This window comes from Paramacrobiotus metropolitanus, unplaced genomic scaffold (assembly GCF_019649055.1).
Source record: "Paramacrobiotus metropolitanus isolate TYO unplaced genomic scaffold, Prichtersi_v1.0 Parri_scaffold0000038, whole genome shotgun sequence".
Taxonomy (NCBI): domain Eukaryota; kingdom Metazoa; phylum Tardigrada; class Eutardigrada; order Parachela; family Macrobiotidae; genus Paramacrobiotus; species Paramacrobiotus metropolitanus.
The window spans coordinates 328,764-355,754 of record NW_026570258.1 but is presented as its reverse complement, the minus strand read 5'-3'; the positions used below and the strand labels follow the sequence as shown (position 1 = coordinate 355,754).

Here is a 26,991-nt window from a genome sequence, read left to right as displayed (position 1 = left end):
GTTAACAAAGGTATAAGTACAGCTGACACACTACTCAAAGCCTGCTTTTACTCGATTTTCGTTGAATTTCTGTAGTCTCCGGCAAAATGGTAACATAAGCAGGTCCATGAAATTGAGGGAAGTGTGCCGCAATGGCGGTTCATGGGGCAGGGGGTAGAACGTGGCAATGCCGCCTAACAGAACCAGTATAAACACGTATTTATTATTTCCCGGCAATCACGATCAATGGAGAAGAGCATCAAAAAAAGGATAGCTAACTCTCAACAGAAGTCTTCCGCTTTGGCAGCACCTGTGCGAACCGACGCTATTCCCGACCAATTCGTAACAAACAAAAAACTAGAGGAATTTGTTAAAAAATTTTATCGGTTATAACACTTCCATCGCCGCATTCGGCAGCATCACAATATTACACGTGCCCAAGTGAATGCCATTCAGGAGCAGGACAGGACGAAAGGCTAATACCACAAATTCAGAAATGCATGCATTTAAGGAATGGGAATCTTATCCGGTGAGACGTCATTCTGCCCGGACGACGCGCCGGACGATGTCGCGGTGGACTCCGTGGAGGACATGGGCGACAGCATGGCCACTTTCTCCTTCTCTCTCCTCTTCCCGCGGGCTTTCCTGCTCTCGGGATCCCAGAACTAACGAATTTAAAATAAGCATATGAATTTTTATAAGAACTATGCGATTGTCACTTCATAAGAAGAAGTCGATTAATAAAATATGTACTATAAATAATGTAATTTTTATTTCACAAAATCGTGGTAAGATCACAGAACAGAAACAGTTAATCAAAGTAACAAAATTTCATTTAATGCTGCCGTTCCATCGATTGTTCCGAGCACGGAAGCAGCGTGGCATAAATTACATAATGCGATTACTGTTATAATTTTAATACTTGTTATCGACTGAAATGAAGGTCAGGAATATTTTTAATTTATCTGCAATCGACGCTAAAGAGCAGTTCCCTTTTGCTATTTATGTGCAGTGAATGCTCGGTTCTTTAAGCTCAACATTATGCGATCATATTTGCTCAATAGCGAGCATTACAGCTGAGTTTCACACAAATTTCTTTTTTAACGAAAAACTGGTTACTTATCTCAGAAGGGATATTTTTTAAATAATGATAAAGATGGCGAAAAACTTCTTAATTTTTTCTGTCTGCACTTGCACATTGCAATAGTGCGAAGATATGGTAGTGTAATGGCGCAGTCAAAGCGGCACGTAGTACCGTAGTAGTACAGCGCTGCTCTTTGTAAAAATTGATGATTTTCTCGGCTTGTAGTAGATTCAGTAGCAAGTAAAAGTTTGAAACCAGTGTTGCTAGTTTTTTCCATATTTTTTCTAATTAGCTTAGCAATAAATGAAAATTCATTTTCAGGTCACTGTTAGGCACAGATGTCGTGTTTCTTGGACACAACTCACGGGATTCGCTGGTCAGTCAGGATGTTATAATTGTTAAATTCTTCAAAAAGGAAAAATGGATACATTGCAAAATTTAGGTAGACTTTCCAACAGCGGTGTTGTAAAAAATCATTAAACGAAAAATTTATTGTCAAGCCCAGAAGAGATATTCAAAATATTCGAACAATTTCTAAAAATGTCAAAACTTGATAAAAGTACATTTAAAAAGTTACCACATCGATAAATCAATGTTTCAAAAAATAAAATTTAAAACGACAAATTTACCACCTAACCGAGCAAAAACATTCCTAAAAAATACAAACCAAATCCGGAAAATATTCAAAAACACCAGTAGGCATGCAGAACCACCACACTGACCTCGACGTAATGATTGAGCACGGTGCACTTGACCTTACACCCGGCGCCATCGGCCATGCCCCCGTCAATCTGCACCTCCAGGATAAAAAAGGAATTGGCGTGCAGCAGCACCGTGGGGATAATATACGACACGACACACAAAATCAACGATCGATCCAACAACACCGCGTACTCCGGGGTGCGGATCCACATCTCGCAGGCCACCCACAGCCCCCGCCACGCCGCCAGCACACAGATCTTGGCCAGCAACAGATACAGATCCTCGAAGACCAGTTTCGACCACCAGCCGTAGTGCTTCTCCAGGTAGGCGGAGAAGCTGGCCGCTGGTTTCTGCGCCATATCCACCATGATGGCCACGTAGTAGCCGATCAAGACGCTGAGGATGACGCTGATGTCCTTGTTGTTGGGGTAGACGAGGAGGTCTTGGAGCAGCCAGATGCCGCGCCACTCGAAGACGACCAGGGAGCCCACTACGGCCACGGAGAACAGGGAGTCCAGCAGGAGCAGGCAGCGTTCGTCATTCTGCACAGTAGGAACATTGTCGGTAAAAAGCAACGCGCAATTTCAACTTACGACACCCATATATTTTTATATAGGATATTCCATTTTTTACATTTTATATAGGATGCACCCACATATTTTATTTTTTATATCATTCGGCAAATTAAAAATGCAAAATATAAATGCAATACGAAACAGTAATTCAGATATTTAATAGGGGAACACTTTGATTTACTATGATAAAATAATAATAATAAAATCTGTTTATTACAATTCGGTTTATTGATTTAGGTAGTTCACTCTAACTATAGTATTTAATTCATAACCAAATGAAATTTAAATGCAAAATAGAATATAATATGTAGAATAATTTATTGTAGTTAAGAATGGAAGGTAGTTATATTTCCTTAGCAATTCAACGTGGTAACGCGGCTTCTGTGATTGGCACTGTTGAGAATGTTAAGTTGTTTAATCGTAACTAGACCTTGATATTGTTATCCAGCTATTGAAATAAAAGAAGTATACAAAGAATGGAATATTTTTATTATTACAACATTTTAATTCTCATTACAAATCTGTTTTATTAGATAATTTAACCGATAGATTTCTTTGTTTTATTTTTACTAAATGGCAATAGCCAACAAATTACCATAAGGTGCAAATGCGGTCACACTACAGTACTTCATAATTAAAATTGATTTCCCAGGTCGAGAAATTCCCTGGTGCATTTAACGAAATCGTGCGCAGACGTACCTTTTTCTGAAAGCGCGTGGGAATAATAAAAAATTGTTCATGCTCATCGAAGGCCGTGCCGAGCGGCACGGCGATCCCGTTGCACGAGCACCGCAGCAAGATCAGCAGGATCACGCCGATGACTATGGAGAAGACGGCGCTGGCCACGCTGGTCCCGGAGTAGTAGTCCTGCGCCCACCATACGCCTGCCAGAACAACCCAGCATTACAAGAAGGACAAACTTCACTAGAAAAATCATGGTAAAAATTATTAATTAGAAATTAAAAACATTTTCAATTAAAATAAAAATATATTTAAGAATAAAATTTATCGTCGCATTAACAACGTGGTAAAATCTTCTTAAAATAAAGATGAAAACTGAAATAAATACTGCTACGATATAAAATAATTTTAGTTTATAAGTTAAAAATTTTAAGAAGTATAATATTTATCATCGCGTTACTAACGTGTTAAAATCTGGTTAAAATAAAGACAAATTGAAATAAAATTCGGTTTGGAAATAAAGACATTTTTAGCTGTAAATAAAAATATTTTTGAATAAAAACTACAACATTTTTAAGAACGAACGCATTGAATCATTGATCATCGTATTACGAATGAAACTTGTAAAATTACAGAACTAAAAGCGAAACGTTTTTACTTTTTACATGCCGAAGACAAAAAAATAATTTAATTTTAAGAAAATATTTAGACAAAATAGACTTGATTGAACTCCTTATCGCAGAGTCAGACTATACTATCAAAACCAGAACAAATGTTGATCCAGTGCCAACAAGTGTGCAAATACGATGATAATGTATACACGAGGCCGCAGCGTAACCATCCAAATTAACCGTTTATTAATCCTGTCAGCGCCGCATAAAGCATTTCTTTCAAAAGCCGCTGGTAAACGCGCGCCAAAAAATCAGCGCACTTTGCACCGTACCAGAGCGCTGACACACTAAACACGTACCAACTACCAACCTCAATTGCAAAGCGCCCGATGCAATCTGCATATGAACACAAGCTAATGACATGAGAAAGTCGTGCCCACCAACCTTTCCACAGAAACAAATTCCCGCACCCGGCCACGGCGGTGTACACCCGCTTGACGATGATGTTCACCACATTCCCGTGCGGCTCCTGAAAGTGCTCCTTGAGATCATACTGGAAACAGTTGAGAGCTACGAGGACGAACACCCCCGCGACAATGTACCCCCAGATCAGCGGTTCAATGGGTAAGTCGGCGAGGAGATAATCCAGTACCGCCCAGATGGACGCCCAGTAGGCCACGACGCTGGGGAAGAGGACGAAGAAGACCAGGAAACGGTCCACCACCGTGTACAGCAGCGGCCAGCGCGTTTTAAACTCCGTCAGCCAGAACATGGCGGGAACATTGGATTGCAGCGAAATGGGAGAATCGACTAATTGCCTCACATTTTTCCGGATGTAATCAAGTGGAACACGGTGAGGATTCGCGGTGATAACGGAGATAAGATTGCATGTCTTTGTGTTTTGGTAAGCGTCGTTCACTGGCCTGCATTGCTCGCTTGGTTATCAGTGGCCACACACACACGACTGAGAAAGTTAAGACAGAGTGAAAATAGTACAGCGTCAGAGAGAAAGAGTAAAACAGTACAGCGCCAGAGAGAAAGAGTAAAACAGTACAGCGCCAGAGAGAAAGAGTAAAATACTACAGCGCCAGAGAGAGAGTAAAACAGCTGATTGATTCGTGTTCAAGCACGCAGACGCGTTGTACGGTAGTACAAGTCGTACGCTGATAAAACGCTGAGATAGGACATTTGTACGCCACCGGTGGATGGTTTTGATACTGCAACTGCACAGCTGATTGCTAAGAAGTCAATCGTGAATGAAGAAAAGTCAAAAGAGTACTCGTACTACAAGACTGTAGTGCTGTTCGTTAACACCGCTATTGCTAGTCACAGCTGGATGACTTCTGCTTTGTCACGGCATTTCCTGCCTGCCTTGTTTTTTCCCTTGGCAACAGGTGCAGTTGTATACGCACCGTTATCGAACCGGCGCACGTTTCAGTGTTGAAGGTGCCGCTGTACATTTTTGGCCGGGTATTCATCGGCACGTGCCTCGATGAAGGCTTGCAGAACGCGACAAGGAAGGAAATCGTTTTATTCAATCAGTCAACAGTGCATGGGTTGCATATTTTTGTGATTACTCTTGATTTATGTTGCATGCCATTAGTATAATCCATGCGCATTATAAAAACAAGTTCGCTAATTGTTAAATTTAGCAAGCATTCATTAGCACATATTAATAAATAATTTTTGTGAATGGCCAAGCAGCGCATTCAGCAAAGAGCCATGTGATAAGTGTTCATTCAGAAATCAGAATTATGCGCTACGAACAACAATGCTTCATGGATTACACTGAATAGAAGTGGAAATCCATACCGTACAAGAAACTGCTGATGTGACTGTGTTAAAGTGTGATTTCAGTTTCAGTTGTACGCTAAATATTGATGCAGTGTGCCAGTACAATGTACACTGTTTAATCGTTCGCAGCGAGGCCCAGTGTATAATAAACTAGGCTACAATTACGAAAAGGCCCAGCAAAATCCGAACTACATATTAGGCTCAGCCTCAAACTCAAACCGCAAATAAAGAACCACAACTAAAGTCCGATAAAACTGCATATTTATGCTGCACTCATGGTACTGGTCAGAACTCAGAACAGTCAATAAACAGAACGAACCGTTTAAAAAAACAGTCTCTGCATTCCTTCTTATAACAATACTTGTGGACCTTGTGGTCGGCCGGTGCATTACGAATTAAATGACACATCGGTATTGTCTTTCAGTCGGCTGAAGCAATGTGTAGACACAAGACCGTGGCAGTTAATGTGGTCAGTTGGCTGACATCCAAATCGGAGATGGTCGACACGGTCCACATTCGCCCGCGGTAGGCAGTCGTCGGGCGAGGATCCCAACTCTGGTAGTAATTCAGATCCTGCAGCAAACCCACAATTCGTTCCCGATCAACTAAAAGCAAAGAAAACATACACCATACCCGAATGACCTTAACAATCTGCTCCTCTCGCAACAACGTCAGCCATCCATTCCGCCAATGCCGGTCGGTCCAGCTGCTTCTCAACAGCCAGACTGTTTTCCATGAGATCCACCAACTGCAGCGCGATATCCTGCCGCATGTACGAATGGGTGCTGAACGAACGCTGCGCAATCACTGCCCGTAGATCGGCATCACAGATGCTGCAGTTCTTCAGTATAACGCGATCGAACGTCGGCCAGCATCGCACGATCAAGTCAGCCAGATCCGCCACGGCCTGGAACACGTTCTCGGCCGCAGGGTTACCGCAGCCACGCAACACCAGCGTCTGTACGCGGCTGGCGTTGAGGATGTGCTGGAACAGGTGATGGATGTTTTTGCAGGAGAAAAAGGTCATATCCGAAATAACCACCATCGTGGTGGTGTGGCTGAGGCATTTTAGCAGGCCCGCCGGCGCCCAAAACAGGTCGTTAGCATTAAAAGGCATTTCGTAATCCGCATCGATGCCCGATACTCGTACGTCGGGGAAATATGCTTCCGTGGTAAGAATACTGTTCCACAGTGAACACACACGACGACAGCGGAACCGTTCGATGGAATCCAGCGACTGGAAGACCGCTACCACCAGCTCAGGCGGTAGCGGCCAAACTCCTCCATCAGGATCATCAACATTTCGTTGCTGAGCTACTCGACGCAGTATCTGCTGCGCTGTCCGGGATGTGCACAATGTGCCGCCACTGGCTTCTTGTTGTTTCGCCCAGGCGTAGACGCTTTCCTGTTAACAAGCCACACACATCACTGAACATGTGGGTTGGCACCCGCGTAACTTTCGAGAAAACGCTTTTGCACGCGCCATTGGAAGATCAAGACCACTGGAAGACCACTGGAAGATTTTTCAACGCGGATCGTTCAAGGGTGTGTTATTTAAATTGTACTAAGAAATGAATCCAGCAAAGTACTTAAGCCTGCGTTTTCTTATTAACTAATGGTAAAAGAAAATCGTTCAACAACTAACGTAGAACGTGCTATAACAGACCAGAAAGAGCAGAAGCTTTGCCAATTACGACAAACGTATTTACCACTTGGCGGGCTGTCACTGGACTGGCATACTGACGCTGCAAATACCACAGCGTCGAACGGTTAAAGGCGACGCTCCTGGCATCGAATCGTCGCGTCAACTGCCACTGGAAGATCTCTCCGAGAAGCGGCGACCCATCGGCGCAGAAAGCTGCGGGCAAGTGACAACTACGGAGCACAAAGTGTTTCTCCTCGACGCGTCCCTTCTCCAGATTCACCACCGAGGACAGAGGACACAGTTGGCCGCGGAGAACCCACTCCTGAACTGTGCCGTGGGGCAGCTGCACTTGCACGGTTTCAAAAGCGTCATTTGAATAGGATCCCAGGCTGACCACCGTTCCCGAATACCAGATCAACGCGCCGTCGGGCGGACGGCGCAACAGCACCTGCACCGCTGTCCGCGGCACGTTTTCGGTTAGGCTCGAAAAGGTAGTCAGACGAAAGATGCGTCCGTACTCGATCAACTGCGCACGTTGCGCAGAACAACGGAAATCAATAATCAGGCCACCTTGGGCCTTGTTAATGACGTAGCCGTGCTGCAGGTGTCCGTCGACGAGAACGTCCACGGCGTTCCATGCCAACAGCGGGTAGTCGTCGTCTCCGTGCAGATGCATGTTCCTGCTCATACGCGACCAGCAACGGAGCGCATCCGATTCAATGCGATGTTTCAAACGCCAGTCGCCACGGAACGATGCAGAATTTCCCTTCTCGGTCTGTGATTAACTGCAGTCTCCGTGCGAAACAATCTTCTCCTAGTCTGTACTGAATCGAATGATAACTGTATAAAATAGGAACCTAATAACTGCAAACTCAAAGCGTGTTCGTTATATTAGAAGATCTAACTGCGATTACGGGATTGCGAAGTGCTGAAAATAAAAATGCTCATGCAGATGGCAGGTTCGCATTTATCTTGAGTAAACCATCTGAAAATATGTAGACCGTAGATTGTAGAAACGTGCTTATCGTTCTGGGCTATGGCGAGCCGGTGGGCAAGAAGACAGTGATTTTTATTTCACTCATTTTCTGTTTAAATTCGATCATTTTTATTAGTGTAAATCAGCGCAGGCATGTTGTTATGTATACTGGCTATTGTCGATAAAGTGTAGAAATTTTCTGTTCAAAAGGTTTATTTCCGACCTTCACTAACTTCGCCGACAGCTTTTGCTAAGGTACTCTGTAAGTTTATACTTTATTTCATACTGCTAAAAATTAATATCACAGTGGTCCGTGCTGTGATGATTTACTGTAGTCAGCCACGGAGCCAGCGTGCTAACTTTTTTTAACTTTCACCACACAAACTTCTGGTTCTATTTCCAGTAAATACAATTTTCAAGCTTCCACATGTACTCGTACACCATAAATAAGTATCCGTTTCAAATGCAGTACCAAACCATGCACCATAAAAGTCAACGGCATTTCGTGAACCGCGTATTAAAAAATACATACATATTATACATACGTATAACAAACATACATATACATACTATAACATTACAATGTTTCATCGGAAATAACCGCTACACACAAAATCTCTCATTCCCGAGGAAGCGGCAAAGAGACGAAGTTTTCGAGTATATGAGCCGTTTGTATGTGATTCCGAGCTGTATTAAAAAAAGTATAGATCAATTAAGACTACTTCATTTCTCTGCGCAAGTCAGTTTTTTTTCCCGAATGACAAAATGAAGACTGGTCAAAGCAAAAACCCGCGGTAATCTCGCTAATGGACCCCTTACTTCCAAGCGCATTTACTGCGACATGCACGTACAGCTTACATCATATCTCTATTGTGACACATATGCCACTGCCAAGGCCCTTGTCAGTCCGGCGTTCTATACATTTTTTCTTCCTTTCCTGGAGCGGGATTTTCTCCGCAACTGCTTATGCGCGGTATTTATACACATACGGCAGTTGTTTAACCGGCACGTTCGCCCTTTCGTCCGCGGATCCCCAAATTAGATTTACCCTGGACAAAGCCGCATCCACGGCATGCAAATTGGCGGGAGGCTTTATCATACACAAATCCCCGGCGCGCACGCGCTCCCGGGATGCCTGTCAATCCTGGATGGGGGAAAAACTATCCTCGCTCCCGCGTTTTGGTATGCGGCACGCGTCGCCCGCGTTGCCTGTATACCCATGCCGGGATTTTTCAATAAAGCGACGCCAGCGAGAGCGCGGCAACCAGCAAATAACATTTCAATTGTACGCGCGCTGTGCGTAATACAAAAGCGCTGCCCGTCGTGTGGCCCAGCCAATCCCGGTTTTATCAATAACCCGATGCGCGCGTGTGTGTATGTAGAGCGCGCGCATTCAGGCTCTCTCGTTCCCCGGTTTTTACAGTGTGTGTGTGTATTATATGGCAACTTGAACGACTTCCTCTTCAAACGTTTGTACAGTAGCTAATATTGTTTTGGGCTTTGATCGCCGCGGAATCGTCTTGTCTGTGTTGCTGGTTGTGGTGGGTGATTTGTCTATGGGTTTATCCCCGTGTATCGCGCGCCCTCGTTTCCCCCTCCATGTCCCGCTCAAGTGGTCATGGTATTGTCTCTCGGTGTCCGGTCAACGCGGCCTCTTATCCCGCGGAATTAAGATTTTCATTATACCCGGAAATCCTACCATGACCTTTTCCATTTAATTATATTTTCATCTCTACATCTGGAAAAAAATATTTCCAGTTTAACGGAGTTGTATAATAGTGGAAATCATACACCGCCAGGATCGTCGTGATATTTTTGTTTGGTATAGAAAAGCCTTTGGGTCGGGTAAGTTTTGTGGATAAATATCGTTTACATTTATATAAATTTTTGATGCGCTTTTTCGCCCCGTCAATATAGCGTGCATGGCGATCGATGCGCGTGGCAGTGGGGCTTTAATGGTTCTGAGCGCGTATATTGATGAGTGTTGACTGGCAGGAAAAGTGATAAAAACAGATTACTCTACTTTTTCCCCGGCCCGCGCTCTCCTCGTACCAAATAAATTGTTCAGCTTCGTGCTTTTATGGATGAAAATCAAGTGCTGCTTGATTACGTGCCAATTGTGGCTGCCGAGTGAAATGTATGTAGCGCGCACATAAACGCGGATAAAAGGTAGCGTTGTCGCCGAGCATAATAATCCACTCATAATCCGCTTGACAACACCCTGAAAGCCGATTAACTGAGCACACAGTGTTTACACTTGCTACTGTGTGTTAACATGCCCGGGATTTGCGCGCGGAGCCGGGGAACGCTGGTACCGGAAACCTGGCAAGCCGGTAATTTGCGGATGCTTAACTGATTTTCAAATAGATAATTACGGCTTGTACGGTTCACTGTCTGCACGACTGCATTCCGCTCTTTCTCTGTCTCTCTCTTTGCAATACACTGTGTGTGTGGCAATTAATCCAACGGCGATACATTAGCCGTTGCGCACAGGACCCCGGCATTTCCGCCTCATTTACACCATGACCTTTATGCTGACCTGTCGCATCAATGAGTTGGAGTCAATCAAATTGCCGTGTGTGTTCGTGAGTGTATTGGCCTGCGTATAGGTCTGTGCCAATGCCGGCGTGCAGTGAGCCATCAGGTCCAGATTACGCCCGCAGCGCACTTCCATCAACCTAACTTAATGTCGCTGCACATTTTTTATCCTGCCTGATTCCCGGCCCATTAAGGGGAGAGAGACAGCCAGCTACACAGCATATATAGTCGGATATATCCGATTGTTAATCTATTTCTCCTTTTTCCAACCGGCTTAAACTAATTATGGACGCCGGCATCCTGTGCAACTGCCGCATCGATTAATAAATCCAGTCGAAGCCTGTGTTATGCATTCGTTACATGCATTTCATGCTAATTCTATATGGACAGAACTGAAACATTTTATTTGAGAATTTAGAAACGAAATTTCCCGTTTTAAAAAACATTTTAAGAAATGGTAAAGCAAAATCTCATTTTAAAAGAACTAAATGAAATAAAAAAAATGTCCGTTCAAAAAAAAATTAATGGAAATAAATGGCCCGTGTTTGAAAAAGAAATAGCCCATTTTAGAAAACAATAAGAGGAAAATAAATTAAAATAAAATTGGCTGTTATGAGATAAATGTTAAGAAAATATGTACAAGGATAAGAAATAAATGCGCGGATGCCTGGAACTTGCATACTGGGGAAATCTGGCGGTTGTACGCGGAGAAGGAGGCATTAATTATCATAGACAGGCCAGTAGCGCTATGGGCAGCGGCGCGATCCAGCCGGGCCTCTCTTATCGCAAATGCAGAGCGCACGTATATACATCCCATATATATAAATGGAGAGAGGGACGGTATACGCATGGTGGCGCGGATCCCTTGTAGCTCCCTGTGCGACATAATAGCCCGCTGAAAATGACAGCCCGGCCACAGCGGGGGATAGGGACATGGCAATTGCTATTCTGTTTTTAACCTCCTACTGATCCGACTCAACGATGGAGATGGCCAGCTGCTCCAGCCATATCATCATCATTTCCGCTGCTCCAGCCCTGCCGGCACCCGCGAGCGCCCAGTTGCCGCAGCGAGGGAGAGTAGCGCGAGAGCGCGTATATAGTGCTGCCGTTTCGCGACCAGGCAACCCACTTAATCCCCGATGAAAAACAGCATCACCAGATAAAAAAATGCCGGCTATTTTTCCTCTGTAATTTCCTGCTGGAAAAATAATATAAGTTTGATTTGATTGCCGTTTATTTAAACTTGTGGCATGGAGGTATTAATTAATTTTAGCTTATATAAAAAATGATACCGGCTTTTTCTGTAGGATTTTTTTTGCTTGGAGATAGTAAAAGTTGGACTTAATTGCGGTTTATTTAGCCTATAAGCCTTGATGATAATAATTGAAGTTAACGTGTTTTATATAGCAGATATTGCCAGTTTCTTTTGGATGAGTATTTTGCTAACAATTTTTTTATAAAACTGGATTTAACTGCGGCTTTCTTTAAGCCACGTCAAAATGATATTTTGTATTGAAATTTAAAGAAAAATATTTTTATATGGATTAATGTAGACGTGAACCCAGATTTGATGGAGAAAAAAAACGGAGAAAAAACAATTCCACTTTGTAAGCTGATCGCTCGTCCCGGTGGTGAATGTCGAGAGGTTTGGCGTGTACCGTATAATTAGCCGTTGGGTGAGCGGAAGTCGGCGGGAATAATAACAACGCTATTCAATACGATCGATTAACTCTTCGCACGAGCGTTAAAACCGGCAACTTTATGCCCGGCTCCAGTGGCCACTATCCCGCCGTCGTAAAAATGCCAACTACGTGTGTATATTGCCCTTTTGCATGGCGAGACAAATTCCGTACATTGTCATGCCCCACGCGCACAATGCTCCAATGCTCGAACATGGCCGTTTTACAGGGTGTATACAGCCAGTCGCCGGCACTTGACAGTTTATTCAAGTTCACAACCGGCACTTGAGGAAGAAAAACAGAAAAATAACATATAAACGGCAAACTGAGGATATTCTTTATAAAACATTTATATACAACCTCATTAGAAAATTATTACTGAACACCGTAAGCTAAATTTTACGAGAAATTAGCAGCGCAATTCAAATTTAAAAAAAAAAACAATTATTTCGAAACGCCGGCACGATGCGTGAGAAAATTAGAAATTAATATAGCAACAATTTAAGGTATTTTGCGAATGGTTGTTATATAGTAAAACAGTGAGCGAAGTAAAAAGAGATTCAAGGGGAAAGTTACGGGGTGTTTTTAATTAAAATACCGTACCACAGAAAAACACCACTGAACAGTGGTTTAATTGAATTTTAAATAAAATTCCATTCCGACGGCAGTGTCCTGGCGTTACTGCGGTAGCGAGCCACTTCTCCTGGGGATTGCATATGGAGTGCTAATTAACAGCCGTAAGATCGGGGAGGAATTCGGGGGGATAGTGTTATTTGTTGGACAAGTTTATCTTGAGCATGATCAGCAAACAAACTTTCCATTTGCTATTGCGCCTGAACGCGCGCAGCCATCCCTGGTCCTTCTTCGCCATATAATACACGATAGTCATAGATGTATGCGCTGCCTCACACCCCACGCCTCAAATGCCTCTTCTCAGGCTCCGCTAATCTCCCAACATTTATCTTGCGCGACAAGGACTGTATCCCCTTACAGCCAGAACGGTGCCGGGGATAATGCGCTAAGCACAGGAAGGGATTATGCCCGGCCTGAAACCCCTTCCAAAGTCAATTTCCCCGCGTTTAATTCCACCACCGGCCCGGTATTCATCCAGCTTTACGCTTTAACGAGATGGCGCATCAACGCCGCGGCCAGTGCGTGTACAAATGCGCTGTACATTCAATTACAGTTATGTAATACTTGTTTCAATCATATAATTATTTATTTACACAAGCAGCAATCCAATACAGAATTAAATTTACGAACATAGCAAATGAAAGAAATCACAATAAATACTCGTTATTTTCTTTTCTCTTTTATATAGATTTTTCCGTATGGTTTAGTTAAACTGCAGTTTGATTAAATATTTAATATTACGCCTTTTTCATTTAGAGCAGATGTCTGTTTTTAAATTTCGAATATAACATGTTTCATATCAAATTTCTGGGCACTTGATAAGAGCTTACAAAAAAAATCACGAGGAGCACGTGCTACTTGTTTCAAAAAAATGTTTAGATAGTTTGATTATTTTACTAAAGCTTGAATTTTATTCGACATGATGTGTTTCGTTTTAAAGCTCTACGTTATCGGCAACGTACACGCAAAATAAGTGGGATTAATCCATTAACACAGCGGTATTCATTGCTTGCTTAATATCAAGCCGGTTTTTTTATTAAGAACCAGGCAACTTCCTGGTGTCGTCGCGCGACGGCGGCGGGAATATTAATTGAATATTAAGGAGACAGATGTTTATTATTCATAACACACATCCCGAAGCGCAGCTGATTAAAGCGCCGTTTTATCTGCTTGATTTATTCCGAGCACACACACATCGTTCCCCGTTTCGGCCATGCCGCGATATATCTCAGCGATCCCTGAAGCGGAAATGAGACGATAGTTGGCTAATGGGAATACACCGCGTTAAAAACTCGTTACATGCCGGCCAACAGGAAATTTCTTCTTCTTGTGCGAAAGTGTACCAAACTCTTCCCTTTCTACGCAGCATCGGTGCACACATCGATTGACCGCGCGCGTCCTCTGATTTCGGGCAATTTTTATCATCAATTGTGCTATCGGTATCTGCTCTCTATACACATCCATGTCGGCGCGGAGAACAGCCCGTCATTATAGTTTTCCAGTTCATTCCGTTGCGCTACTCCATCTCCGCGCAGCGTTGTGCTCTTCCCCGTCTGCACGGGTCAAGATTGATTTGAACCGTTCGATCGACAGAGCAGTAGCAGTAGCAGCGTCGGGCTGACTTTCTCCTTTTCACTTTGTACTGCTAATTTGTTTTCTTGCCAAATGACTGCCGGCAAGTTGTAAGAAGATGGAGCGCGCCCGTGCCGGCATGTGCCATGTGTAGATGTGTACATATATACGTATATACATGTGCTGTATATATGATGCGGGAGCGCGGCGACATTATCGGGATTCAATGTGGCTCTCGGTGTTATTTATATGGGCATTTTATCCAAACAGCTAAGGCACAATTGATAGGGCATTTCGTCAATGGATGACTCTCTCTCTCTCGGCAGCGTACAGTGTGGGGCGCGTTTCCTCTGCTACCGCTCACGCTCAATCACCATCTTTTAACTGTAAATGATCCACTATGCACAACACAACTGTCAAGCGTAATTATCAAGAAAACCCTTCAAACGAACGCTGTACAGTTTAAGACACAGCAAAGTAGATGCCTGGTTTTAACGCGTATTGCGCGCATGAGCGCTTCTCTGCTCGAACCTGTTTCTTGGTTTTGTTAATAAATATTCTAAACCGCGAACCGGTTGACCGATTTTGATTTTTTTTAAAAATCGACATTTTAAGCAGGATTAAAGGAGCAGTGGCGGTCGCACGCTAGATTGATTATGGGAAACACAACAGTTACAGCAAACATGGTTCTTCAACAATTTATACCCAGTGACGCGCAAAGGCGGGCGGCCTCTTGACGCCCTCTTTTCCATCTGCCACTTGTCGAACGCTCGCCGCTACCGATATTCCCGCCAACACCAAAGGTCAATGAGTGGCGCGGGGCGATCTGGTGATGGCGATGCTTGTCGCGCGAGATGGATGGGGATTGCCCTTTCCCTGTAATTGACACATCGGGCCGGCTGAGATCAGGCGGGCAGAGCCTGCGGGCACTACAAGTGGCCAGTGTGTGTACGCACTGTATCCGTCGAGAAATCCGATACCGGGTTTCCCCTCTCTCTGGTATACATACACAGCCACTCTTCGTATCTTCTCCAACATGTCACTGACAATTACCGAGTGGACCCCCTTCCTCCAAGTGCTACCCGCTGGGCTTCTGTAGCGATTCATAGATTCATCACTATAGGAGAAGACGTAATTCATAGAAAAATAATCTTATTACTGTTTTCACCGACATTTTTCTACAAATCGTTTTTTATACAGTTGCATGATTTTATAACGTATAATTCTACTAAAATGTTTATAATACATTTTTCTAGCATAATCCGTTCCCGTATGACGGTAAGACCAACAGGCCAGCTTACCAAAACTTTAGTGGCTAAGCCGATCCGATGTCCACTATGATCGCACGATAAAATCGTTTTTTCAGTCGGTACTAAGGAAAGCGGTTGTTGAGCAAAATGGTCGGTTGAAAAATTTAATCACAAAATCAGCAAACAGTGTCCGACAATCGTGCGTGCTAAGTTGGAACAGGGAAGCGCTTGCTTGCGCAGTATGCGTTAAAGCCAAGTATCTACATACTGTTTTTAGTTCTACATTATTACATCTTTCGCAAAAGGCCATTGTCCGGTATCACTCAGAGCGTAGCCGGTTTCTGGTCTGTGATTTAACCAGCATGTTTTTTCCTCAGTCGCTTTCAACGAGCAGCACGAGTGGGCCACACACAGGGGCGGTCGAGACAATTGATAACATTTACATTTCTCTGACTTATCGATTTGGTCAGTGTACATAAGCGTATAAGGAATACAGCGCCACCGAGTAACGTCGATCACAGCGCCATGGAGAAAGAATATGACGAAGATGCGCATGGAGAGCACTGCATATCCACCGTAGACTGATGCAGCATGACCGGAAATTTCATTCTTCCACTCTCAGTTGCTAATACACCAGCGCTAGAAGCGCAATTGCAGTTTAAAGGAAACCAAGATAGCTATTAAGTGTGGCAATAAATTAAACTCGACTAACTTTAATAGTCTGCGGCCCATCGCGCTGGATGCGGGGAATGGGGTATCACGCAATATCCGTGGCTGTGATATTACACGGCGGATGCTCAGGCCACCCCGATATATCAGCTGCCGTTATCTTATCACTTCATTAACAAGACATTCTGCAATAAATGACCGCAAAGTAAATGCCTCGTTGTAACGCTTATTGTTCGGAATAAACCATTTGCAATCCGCCGCTTTTCTGTTCGAATCCAGCGCTGGCGATCTATGCGCAGAAGATTTTGCGTATTTAGAAAAAAAAACTGATTTTATTAAAAGGTTTCGAACCGCCGAAAGGGGGGCATCGGCATCACATGGATTAGCCGGTAATCAGACCCGTTTTTGCCGCGACTGGATGTATGGTGATATGCGGGCAGTGTTGTCTGACCGATCAGCTGATTCTGGACGACTGCACAGCTGCTGCCTTAAACGCGGACTTCCACTGCGGGATTTCATGGATGTAAGTCCTACATTCTTTTGTTAATGACCTCCGACAACAGGCAGGCATTATCATACTTACATTTTATTACGAGTACAAAATTCTTTTCCGGTCCTACATGATGGTTCTAAATACATACAACGCGCACGCATGTGAGAGTCGGTTTGAAAGAGTGCACGGCTTCCAGAGGAGGACTGAAAAAATGGTTTTATCTTGTAAACAAAGTAGACGACCGTTTACCGTTAAAATTTTAGACAGCTGGTCTCGGGGTACTAGGAAAAAATAATAATACTTTATGTTACGTCGTATATTCCTACGACCTTATGGCTTGCCGTACAAGCGTTATTATCCAGCTTTTATGGAGGCGGCAACGCACGATCAAATTCGTCAAATGTACTGCTGACAGATTCGTCATTTTGAATTTTTCAAAGTATTTTCTTTAGTCTAAAACAAGTTTGCGTCGACTGAGACTTTCGTTTACGTTGGACTGATTACTGAACCAGCGACGTTGGGTTGTCCAAGAAATTTGCTTTCTCAGCTTTTCTGTACTCGTATGCTTTCGGAAAGATTAGAGTTGCCTTGGCTTACGCTACTTTTTGCAACCAGATTGCATCAGGATCTCCAGTCACATTAGTGGGTTTCTAATTAATTTTAGCCGAAAACAATGCTCGTGACCGTTATGATTGCTCGTGGCTTCGTAATGACAGTCACACAGCCCGCAACCCCTGCTGCAATCAGCGGAGCAGCGCACTTAACACAGCGGACCACGTAGAAAAAATTTATCGTTTCGGATAAAACGGTTGTTCCCCGGGAAAGCCTACGCCCGGGCATCATGTCGTTCATCCGATCATTTGCCGAGTTAATGTGGCCGCTTCATCAACGCTTATGACGCCGGTCGCGGCTGCCACTCTGTTGCATATAGGGACGGGTGTTTTCCCCTCGCCCGGCTGCGGGAGCACGCGTCCCAACCAGCCCAGCGAAATGATCCCCCCATTAACAAGGGGAAACTAAGTGTTTGGTCAAATTGGCCTGAAATTGAATTCTCCATGAAGCGGACTATAAAAAGATCGAATGACTGCCGTTGTGTGCGCTGGTCTTGGGCATCTCCCTCTCTCTCTTCCTCTTTCTGTTTCCCTGCCGCTGCGGGTGTATTATAGCGGGGCAGAAATAGCTGCTAAATCCCATCTCGATTTACAGTTACATACCGCGCTATCCAATGCTGGCTCTCTATGTGTGTGGAGTGAGATGGAAAAAATCAATTGTCAAATGTCAAATTTCGGCTTTGATCTCCTCAGCTAGGAAGAAAGAGATCATAAAAAAACGCGACTTGCCACTGTACATTAATGGGCAGTGTGCCGGGGCGCGCGTGCGCTGCATCGCTGTAGAGAAAAACGATGTGGGTCTTCGTCTGCGGGTGAAGACTGTCATCGGCAGCACAGGCAGCAACGCTTCACCGCTCGCCCCGTATAATCTGCTTGGGGATTTTCTGTTTCAGTACGCGGGCTGTTTTTCGTTATCGGGGAGAACATCGGCGACTGTGTTTTCATCGCGAGCTTTTAGCAGGTTTCTCCGAGTGCGCTGATCGAGGCGTCAAATCGCGCCGGCTTGCTGGCGATGTATACAGGGAGAATCCGTTTAATTCGATCTTAAGCTAGCGAAACTCAGGAACAACCGTAAATACACAAATGTGACATAATATCGTCTGCTATATACGCAGCTAGCTAATCGACATTTTCTATAAAAGTAAATTGTAATAACTGGGTTTCTTCGACGGTTTCTCGGCTAATGTATCGGGATATTGGAACCTTGGTTGATCAAAAAATCAAACGACCCATAGTGTTTAATTTGCGTCACGTTTCTAACAAATGTCGCCATAACCGTTTGGTTTATTAAAAAAGCAGGAACAGTAAACGGAAATTCCACGCACTTAGCCGGTGCGTTAATGCGTCAGTATATCCCCATGCAACGGTCGTGGGTGCAATGACAACATTAACCTTGGGAACCGCGATTGCCCTTGCGTCGTTTAAACGCCAACTGAACTCCATTAATAAACACGGGGTCATCTTCATCAACTGCGCGTGAAACGGTAATTGCGGGTGCAGTTTGATAATCGTCCCCATTCCGCGGATTATTAAACCGCCACTCTCCAGGCACCCTGATCGTGCCGCGGTCATTTCTACCTCAGCGTGCTGATGCGCCATTATCCCGCGCACTTAACTGCCGCGTGGCAGGTGTGGCGCGGAATGCGCCAAGGTCACCGAGCGCGCATGTTAAGCGTTCATTAATCAAAGCGACTGCTGCTGACAAGTCGATGGACAAAGAGGGCGCTTGGCCCCCGTTTTCCCGCAGCGGCTGTGAGTGTTGTTTTTTTCGGGGATTTAGCCCGGGTAGCGGAACAAAAGCCCGCCGGGTCAACATTCGCTACTGACACAATGTCAGATTAAAAGCGGATTATGGTGATTTACGACACAAACTGCGCCCGCGACAATGCTTGTCCGGGTTATTTTCTCTCGGTCCTTCTCTGTCGCCGGCACACACACACACACACGAATCCCCCGGATTTGACACAACGTCGTCATGAAAAAAAAAGGGTGATATCTTTGTAGAGTACAGCCTTAACCCAACAAACGAGCTGTATGTGTGTGTAAGGAAGACAGCGCGGCCATAAAAGACGCGTAAACGCCAGTGTGTTAATTTGCGTGATATTGTCCTGGAGGTATATGGAAATGATGAAGAGTGGCCTGCTCCATATTATCTGTGTGAATGTGTGTCCGTACACTGGAGACAGCACTTGGCGTAAATGGATGCAGGCTGTGTTATACAATGTATAGATAACCCGGCTCGAACGGTGCCGGTTCATCAGGCAATACACGCGCCCGTGTTCCGGCTGTAAAAACTGACAACAACACCAACTTATTAGGCCGGGCATTACACCGCAATTGGGAACGATATTTCCGGCCATTTTCTGCTGCAGAAATGCGTTGCTGATTGCGAATGTCTGCTAGTGCTGCGCGAACAGTAATGAAGACACTGCAAAATCCAGTTTTTCAGCTGAATCAAAACCAGTAATTCTTTACTTTAATGTAACGACAAAAAAACTGGAAATCGGCTAGTCGACCTACGGTTAAAAAAATTTAATATCAGTTTTATAAAAAAATAGGAGCACGTCCAGTAAGCATAAATCGCCAGCACAGGAAAGCGCGTGTTTGCGCAGTACCTGATTTTTCAGTTCTACATTCTATATATTAAAAACTACATAGTTTGTCATAATTTTGATTATAAAATTGGTAATTATTAACCATGTACTGTAGTTGCCCAAATAGTTCTCTCCGGGTTAATTCATCCAGCAGACACTTCATAAATGGCGCATTGACTTCCGGTTTAATCCCGCACAACCTTGAGCAACCGCGGCCAACAAGGTGTGAAGAGATAGTTTATTGATTAATTAAATTGCCATTCGCGGCACACACACTCTCTCAGCGCGAGCGTGGGCCGCGCTTTTTGATTATATCGGTGCCGGAGTCGGGATTAAGGCGGCCCGTATAAGCACCCAGTTACGTCATCCACGCATACAGGCTACAGCAGGCCCCCTCAAACCCTGATGTACAGCTGGGATATGGTAAAGAGAAAAGGGAGTCAGTGAGCAATTTATTAAGAGGTCTTCCATTACAATCGGGGATTGGTCTGATTCGGTTGGCGTACTGCCTGTATACAGTATCGCTGTGTGGAGAAATATATGTGACAGTCAAGCTGTATGTTGTGCCTGTGCAGACAGCGCCAGCCAATCCGCCGGGGAATACACTGTGAGCGTAATGGCCAGTAAGACTGATGAATTTTTTATTTGCCCGGCTTAGCGCGCCGCTGCACTGTGTGTGTGTGTGTGTGTGCGGCCCGGCATTTTTCCATCCGGATGTGGCAACTTGCTACAGCATTGGCCGGGGTTTTTTTGATTATTATCGCCGCTGTCAATATCATATCCATGCTGGGCGCCCCGAAATTGCATGGTAATGGGGATGGCGGAATAAATGGAGGGTATTGTTTTTATTTTTCTACCATCGCGTTTTTCATGTATCGTGCATCCGCCGTGCCGCAGTGTAATGGCAGTGAAATGCAGCCAAGACATTACCGGTGGCGTAGATTTTCTAATCATTAGCCGCTCGTCATTCTCTACCGGGTGGGATTGGATTTTTACTAATGTTTCTTTCGCGGTATATGCATATGCACCGGGCCCCAAGACGCACTGCAGTTGCCGGTAAGGAATTAATCAATCTTGCACTTTTGACGTGGGCCCATCGATTGCCCCCGTGCGACAAAGCCGGTCCCGTTTCCTCTCGCTGCGGTGTGTCCGTGTGTGCTTTACTAATTTGTAAGAAACTTAATCTGTCAACCTTGACTGATATTACGCAGGACGCCGCGCATGCGGGTTTGCACTGGTTAATACGGGCTTTTCTATGCGTTTCCCTGATTTTCAAGCAACCTGGCATTTGCCCGTCATTTGCCGTAATATTTCCCGTTATTTCTCGTTTCCCGTCCCTTTTTCTCCAAATCTGTACTAAGATATGAATTACTCTGTATGATTTTCGAAAAAGGAAAAATAAAAAAATTGAAAGGTAAAAACTAAAAAAAGGTCCAGTTATTTATTCTACAGAGTACGTAAAAGTATCATCTTACAGAATTTATAAAGAGGATATTAGGAAGCTAATTGAAAAAGCTTACTCGTTCTTTGTTTCCCGTGTAAGTGTAACACGACCAGAGTGCCAATATTCGGCTATCGATTACTCTTGACTTTTGTATGTTGTCGCTGGTTCGCCTTGTCTACACGTTACACTCTTTCTTGGCGGCGGCGTTTTCTCCGCCGCCCTACTCAACAACCCTACGGCTCCCCTCCACATCAACACCTTGTCATCAACATGTGACAGTTGGGCCTGCCGTGCGGCTAATGCCGGGGTTATTTTGACACGATTGCCCTTCACACCCTACATTTTCTCCCCGAACCACGTTATATACACGAATGTACAGAGAGTACCGTATAATATTTGAGCGGAATGTGAGAGAAAATTATTACCCGCTATCCATGGGCCGTTTATGACCAGATGATGGGAGCGCTTTATAGCCCCACTGAGAGTGCAGCCAGTGCGCGTTCACGGAGTCATAATGGACGCTGCTCATTACCTGCCCCGGTAATCAACGCCGCGGCGTTGAAAAATGCCGGGTTTTAACGGCGCGTTATGAGCTGTTAGCGGATATCCAATGCGCGCTGTTGACAACAGCCGATACCGCTGCGTTCCTATACGGCTTTGCTGCCAACGGTTTTTACGGTGCGGTTGACGGTTGTGTCTTAGCGGCAATGCGGGGATTTTTTCGGCAATCACGACTGTGTCAGGTTTCTAATTAATCAACTTATGATTAGCAGACACCGCGTGCGGCGTTGCATTGGTCTGCGTTTTTCCGCTATCGTGATTCGCCCGGTCGATATGTTTGCATTACGATGAATGGCTATTGTTGCGTCTTTTGTGGCAACTACGTCAATGCCACAGGTACATCAACAATCGACACTGATACTGTATATACATGCCATGTAAAACTTAGAAAATAAACCAGGGAAGTTGCCTGGTTTTCCACGTTTTTCCGTGATTAAAATGCTGCTTTCAATATTATTACCGAATAATGATTATTGCTGCCGGATTGTTATTGCCTGATTGTCGCTGTAATGTGTGGTGACGTCTTGCGAATTTGGGAGCGTAAAAGTTTTTACCCGAAAGCTATTCTGGTTGGCCACTCGTGACCGGCATGCAGCCCACTTTTCATTACTAAATTAATGGGAAAAATAATACAGCGTTGCGCAAATCTGCCATTGCAGTGACGCAGTTCGGCAATTACGTTCGGCTGACTTTTTCGGTAACTGTACTCTGTACAGTGTACAGTACCATCAGTATTTGCGGAGGTGTATCAGAAATCGTTAATCCGTAATGGAATCCGCAAATCAATATTATCCTTTCTGGTGTTTAATCATTAATTCGATTAACCTTAAAATTTAATGGGGCGCATTTATATGATTATGGTACATTGCACAGGCATTTTACTTGCTTTTATATGCACCGTTTTGGCTTCACCAGTGATGCATCAAATAAATTTTTCAGATAAATGATATTGCATAAAATCAAACCCAAAAAAGTATAAAATTTTTCAAAATCTAACAAAAGAGCCTGTTAAAGTCTCCTTTTAATGGATTTTGGCTACTGTAGTTGCAATGATAATAACAAACAGCATTATAATAATAATGAAGCATTAAGACGGGGTGTCGTAAATTATACCAGTGGCGATATTTTGCAACCTGACTTGCTGAAGAAGATTGCGATCGTTGCAGGGCTGACGCTGCACTGTGATTGACCGCCCGGGATCCTGTCCGCCGTCGTCGTCGCGTACCACGATGAACGCCACACTCTTCTCCAGCCTCCTGGAGCCCTTCCCCTCCCTCCCGCTGACCACGCCCCTCAATCTGCCCCCTGTGATAGCCCTGGCCCAGGAGCTGTACCCCAACGCCACCTTCGGCCCCTTCCTGGACAACACCACCCTGGGGAACGCCACGCCCCCACGGAGCCTGACCAAGCCCTCCAAGTACGCCGCCTGGGAGGTCATCCTCATCGCCACCATCACCGCCATCACGGCCATCGTCACCGTGCTGGGCAACATCCTGGTGCTGACGTCCTTCGTGGTGGAGCGGGCGCTGCGGCAGCCCAGTAACTATTTCATCGCCTCACTGGCCGTCACGGACCTCCTGATCGGGCTTTTCTCCATGCCGGCGTATTCGACGTATCTCCTGTTGGAACGCTGGCCGATGCCGAATATCCTGTGTGATCTGTGGTTGTCGCTGGATTATACCGTGTGCCTGGTCAGTCAGTACAACGTCCTCCTGATCACCATTGACCGGTTCTGCTCGGTAAAGATCCCGGCGAAATACCGCAACTGGCGCGCCAAGCGCAAGGTGCAGATAATGATCATCGCGACGTGGATCATCCCGTCCGGGATCTTCTTCACCATCCATCTGGGCTGGGACACCTTCATGGGACGCCGCGGGATGGCGGACGGCGGGTGCGACGCGCAGTACATCAAGTCCAATCCGACGTTCAACGTCGTCCTCATCTTCAGCTACTTTTGGTCGACGATGGTGGTGCTCCTGGGACTGTATGCCGGGATCTACCAGACCGCCTTTACTCTCCAGCGGAAGTCCCAGCAGAAACACCAGAAAATGCAGCAGATGGTCAAGCTCAGCACGACCACCACCGGGAACAAGGTCGTGGAGACCACCAAGCAGAGTCTGGCGGTCCACGTCAAACCGGCCATCCTCAACGACGTCAGCGTGGTTTTCAACTCGACGACGGTGACGCAGGGGAAGACGGTGGACACGTCGGTAGAAGCGACGACCCCGCAGAAACCCAACGACACCAGCGGCAGCAGCGACCAGGAGGACCGCTCCAGTAGTCCGACCTTCCCGTCGGACGCCGAGCAGAACGAGAACGGGGTCCTGGTCCCCAAGGACCCGGATGCGGCGGCGGCCAGCCATAAGAAACCGCCGCCCAAGGGCGGGACCACGGCCCGTCCGCATCATCACGTCTTCAAGGATCTCAAGCAGCGTGTTGCTCAGCGCCAGCAGCGTCCGCGAGGGAAAACGGAGATGATCGTCCCGAAGATCCCCGCCCCGCCAAAACAGGCCCACACCCGGCAGCCGCCGCCGCAGCAGCGCCACTCCGCCGAGCCGGAGCGGAAGCCCGCCCTCATTGATTTGACGCCGGAGGTGGACCAAAGGCTGCTGGCCAGCAGTCCCATGTCGCGGTCGTGCTCGGCCGTGGACGAGAGACCCGCCCGCGACACCCTGACCATTCCCAGTCTGTCGCAGCCGGCTATCAACACCAGCACCCTGCAGGCCATCCTCCTGGCCAAGGAGCTCAACGACGAGATCCGCCTTCTCTTTGCTCAACGGGCCGCGGACAGCCGCGGTCCGTCCGCCTCCATCGCCGTACTGTCAACGGCCGAGGAACCCGAGGGGTTCGCCGAGCCGGTGTGGGTGCCGCGGGTCCCGTTCCCGGTGCGGTTTGACGAACTGCCCAGCGTCCTACTGCAGCCGTTCACCGGCCGGACGCCGCTGAACAACACCAATGACTGGCGGTATATTGATCAGGAGTCCCTCAAGTCGCCCAACTCCTCCATGGAGGGCACGCACACCTCCACCCCCACCAACCGCTCCTCCATCAACTCCCCGCTGGTCACCCGCGAGTCAACGCCACCGCGGCAGACCACGCCGCGCTCCTCCTTCAAGTCCCCGTTGGCCACGCCCTCCCCGATCCCCTGCGTCACCATCATCGAGCCGGTCCCGGCGATCCCGGTGAACAGTAACGGCGGAGTCCTGAAACTGGCGCGTCCCGCACCGCGGGTGTCGGTTCGCCCGGAGATCAGCGACATCGGGGAGGAGTCGACGCGCTACGACTCCGATCAGCGCTCCATGAACCAGTCCGACCAGGCGTTGACCGGCGGCCCCAACCATATCGGGGCGCTGGACGTCCGGAACAATTCCGAGCGGATCCGGCAGCTGGGCCGACGGATCCGGCAGGTGGCGCTGCGGAACAGCAAGAAGAAGAGCCTGGCCAAACGCCAGCAGTCCAAATCGGAGAACCGGGCGCGGAAGGCCCTGAAGACCATTACGTTTATTATGGGGGCCTTTGTACTGTGCTGGACACCGTGGCATATCTGTGCGACCATCGAGGGATTCTGTAACGGGTGTGTGAATCCGGATTTCTACGCGTTAAGCTACTGGTTGTGCTATCTGAATAGTCCGATTAATCCTTTCTGTTACGCGCTGGCCAATCAGCAGTTCAAGAAAACCTTTATTCGGGTACTGAAATTTGACCTGCATCGAACGTGATTAGCCGGGCGCCTGGTCCGAGTGCAGCAACCGGTGCTGGTAAAGATGTTTGTGCTATCAAGTGAAAATGATAAACTTATCAATGAATTAAAGCGTGATTGAGACTCGTTAATGGGGCTGTCGCTAGATGGAGCGAAAACCGAAAATATACACAGTACGTACAGATACGTACACTCATTACGTAAAAGACATGTTAAAAATATTGATATAACCCCATGTACTCGTACTACCTATAATCATGCTTCACAATTCACATTACCATAAATCATAAACAATTACCATGACGTAGATTAGGGTTAAAAAGTACGTAAAAGACCACTAGCGAGACAGCAGTAAACCGACCAGCCTGCATCTGAAACAAATTGTCAACATCCGTCGGAAGTCAGAACACTACAGTAAGATCGATTATTCGTACCATGACCGATACGCGCTATTCAGCATTGTTGATACGGACAACCAGACGTACAGGAAGGACAGTGGGGATACAAGCGAAAACACATGACCGGCTGCATGAAGATGCCAGGTAAGTCGTGATGCAGAAACTCAGACAAATCTGACTTATGTAATGCGAATTATGTAACCTAACCATAAAATTAATAGCATACTACATTACTGTAACAAACAGTACCTAGGCCAAACTAACGTAAGAAAACGCCAGAAAACCAGACTAACACAAAACACAGCGGACGCCACGTGCAATGGCGCTCGACTAAAATCGATCGGCGGCGGCGTCACACAGTGATCGTTTTTAAAGATCAGCGTGAAATTTTTCGTCATCGGCAGGTGACCCCGGATTGACATAATCTTTCCCTTCGAGTACGGAGCCTGTACGGAAAGTGTTAATCCTGAGTGACTCACGAAAAATAATTTGTAATTGACCATACACCAGACATGTGTGACATCACAGTGCGGCTAGGAGAAAGCCCATTTCGAGCAACTTACATCGTTAGTAAAGGTGAAATTCGCGGTACCAACGCCGTCCAAATCGGTGAACACCTGCTGTGTGCCGCGCGCCATCATGCCGTAGATCTGAATGTTTTCGATGAAGTACCGACTCATCTCGGTGTAGTTACTGTGCGTAATCTCAAAAATGAACGTATTCTGCAAAGACAAGTGGTACCACGTTTTGTTTTGTTCTTAAAAGGTACATGGGTGGAGTGACCGAATTTTGGTAGATGCTA

General features: G+C 46.0%; 3 protein-coding genes across 6 annotated transcripts; 1 reads left to right on the top strand and 2 right to left on the bottom strand.

Annotated features, from left to right (window-relative positions):
• Window positions 1-183: 183 nt before the first annotated feature.
• Window positions 184-4,946, bottom strand: LOC129589964 (uncharacterized). Its single transcript, XM_055484906.1, has 4 exons — window positions 4,077-4,946; window positions 3,040-3,224; window positions 1,786-2,307; window positions 184-644 (listed from the first exon to the last, which is right to left on the bottom strand). Exons 1-4 carry the CDS (start codon window positions 4,402-4,404, stop codon window positions 486-488), a joined length of 1,194 nt encoding a protein of 397 aa, XP_055340881.1. The 5' UTR covers window positions 4,405-4,946; the 3' UTR covers window positions 184-485.
• A 707-nt stretch (window positions 4,947-5,653) lies between these two features.
• LOC129590031 (uncharacterized) lies at window positions 5,654-8,000 on the bottom strand. The gene is made up of 3 exons (XM_055485004.1): window positions 7,136-8,000; window positions 6,060-6,831; window positions 5,654-5,999 (listed from the first exon to the last, which is right to left on the bottom strand). Exons 1-2 carry the CDS (start codon window positions 7,757-7,759, stop codon window positions 6,070-6,072), a joined length of 1,386 nt encoding a protein of 461 aa, XP_055340979.1. The 5' UTR covers window positions 7,760-8,000; the 3' UTR covers window positions 5,654-5,999; window positions 6,060-6,069.
• Window positions 8,001-9,561: 1,561 nt separating this feature from the next.
• LOC129590016 (muscarinic acetylcholine receptor gar-2-like) lies at window positions 9,562-25,897 on the top strand. 4 transcript variants are annotated; one of them, XM_055484986.1, is made up of 2 exons: window positions 9,562-9,892; window positions 23,258-25,897. In XM_055484986.1, the coding sequence occupies exon 2, from the start codon at window positions 23,321-23,323 to the stop codon at window positions 25,808-25,810; it is 2,490 nt and encodes an 829-aa protein (XP_055340961.1). In that variant the 5' UTR covers window positions 9,562-9,892; window positions 23,258-23,320; the 3' UTR covers window positions 25,811-25,897. The 4 variants fall into 4 exon arrangements, with proteins under 4 accessions (XP_055340961.1, XP_055340959.1, XP_055340960.1 ...); XM_055484984.1 differs by lacking the exon at window positions 9,562-9,892 and adding an exon at window positions 16,756-16,911; XM_055484985.1 differs by lacking the exon at window positions 9,562-9,892 and adding an exon at window positions 20,695-21,142.
• Window positions 25,898-26,991: the final 1,094 nt, after the last annotated feature.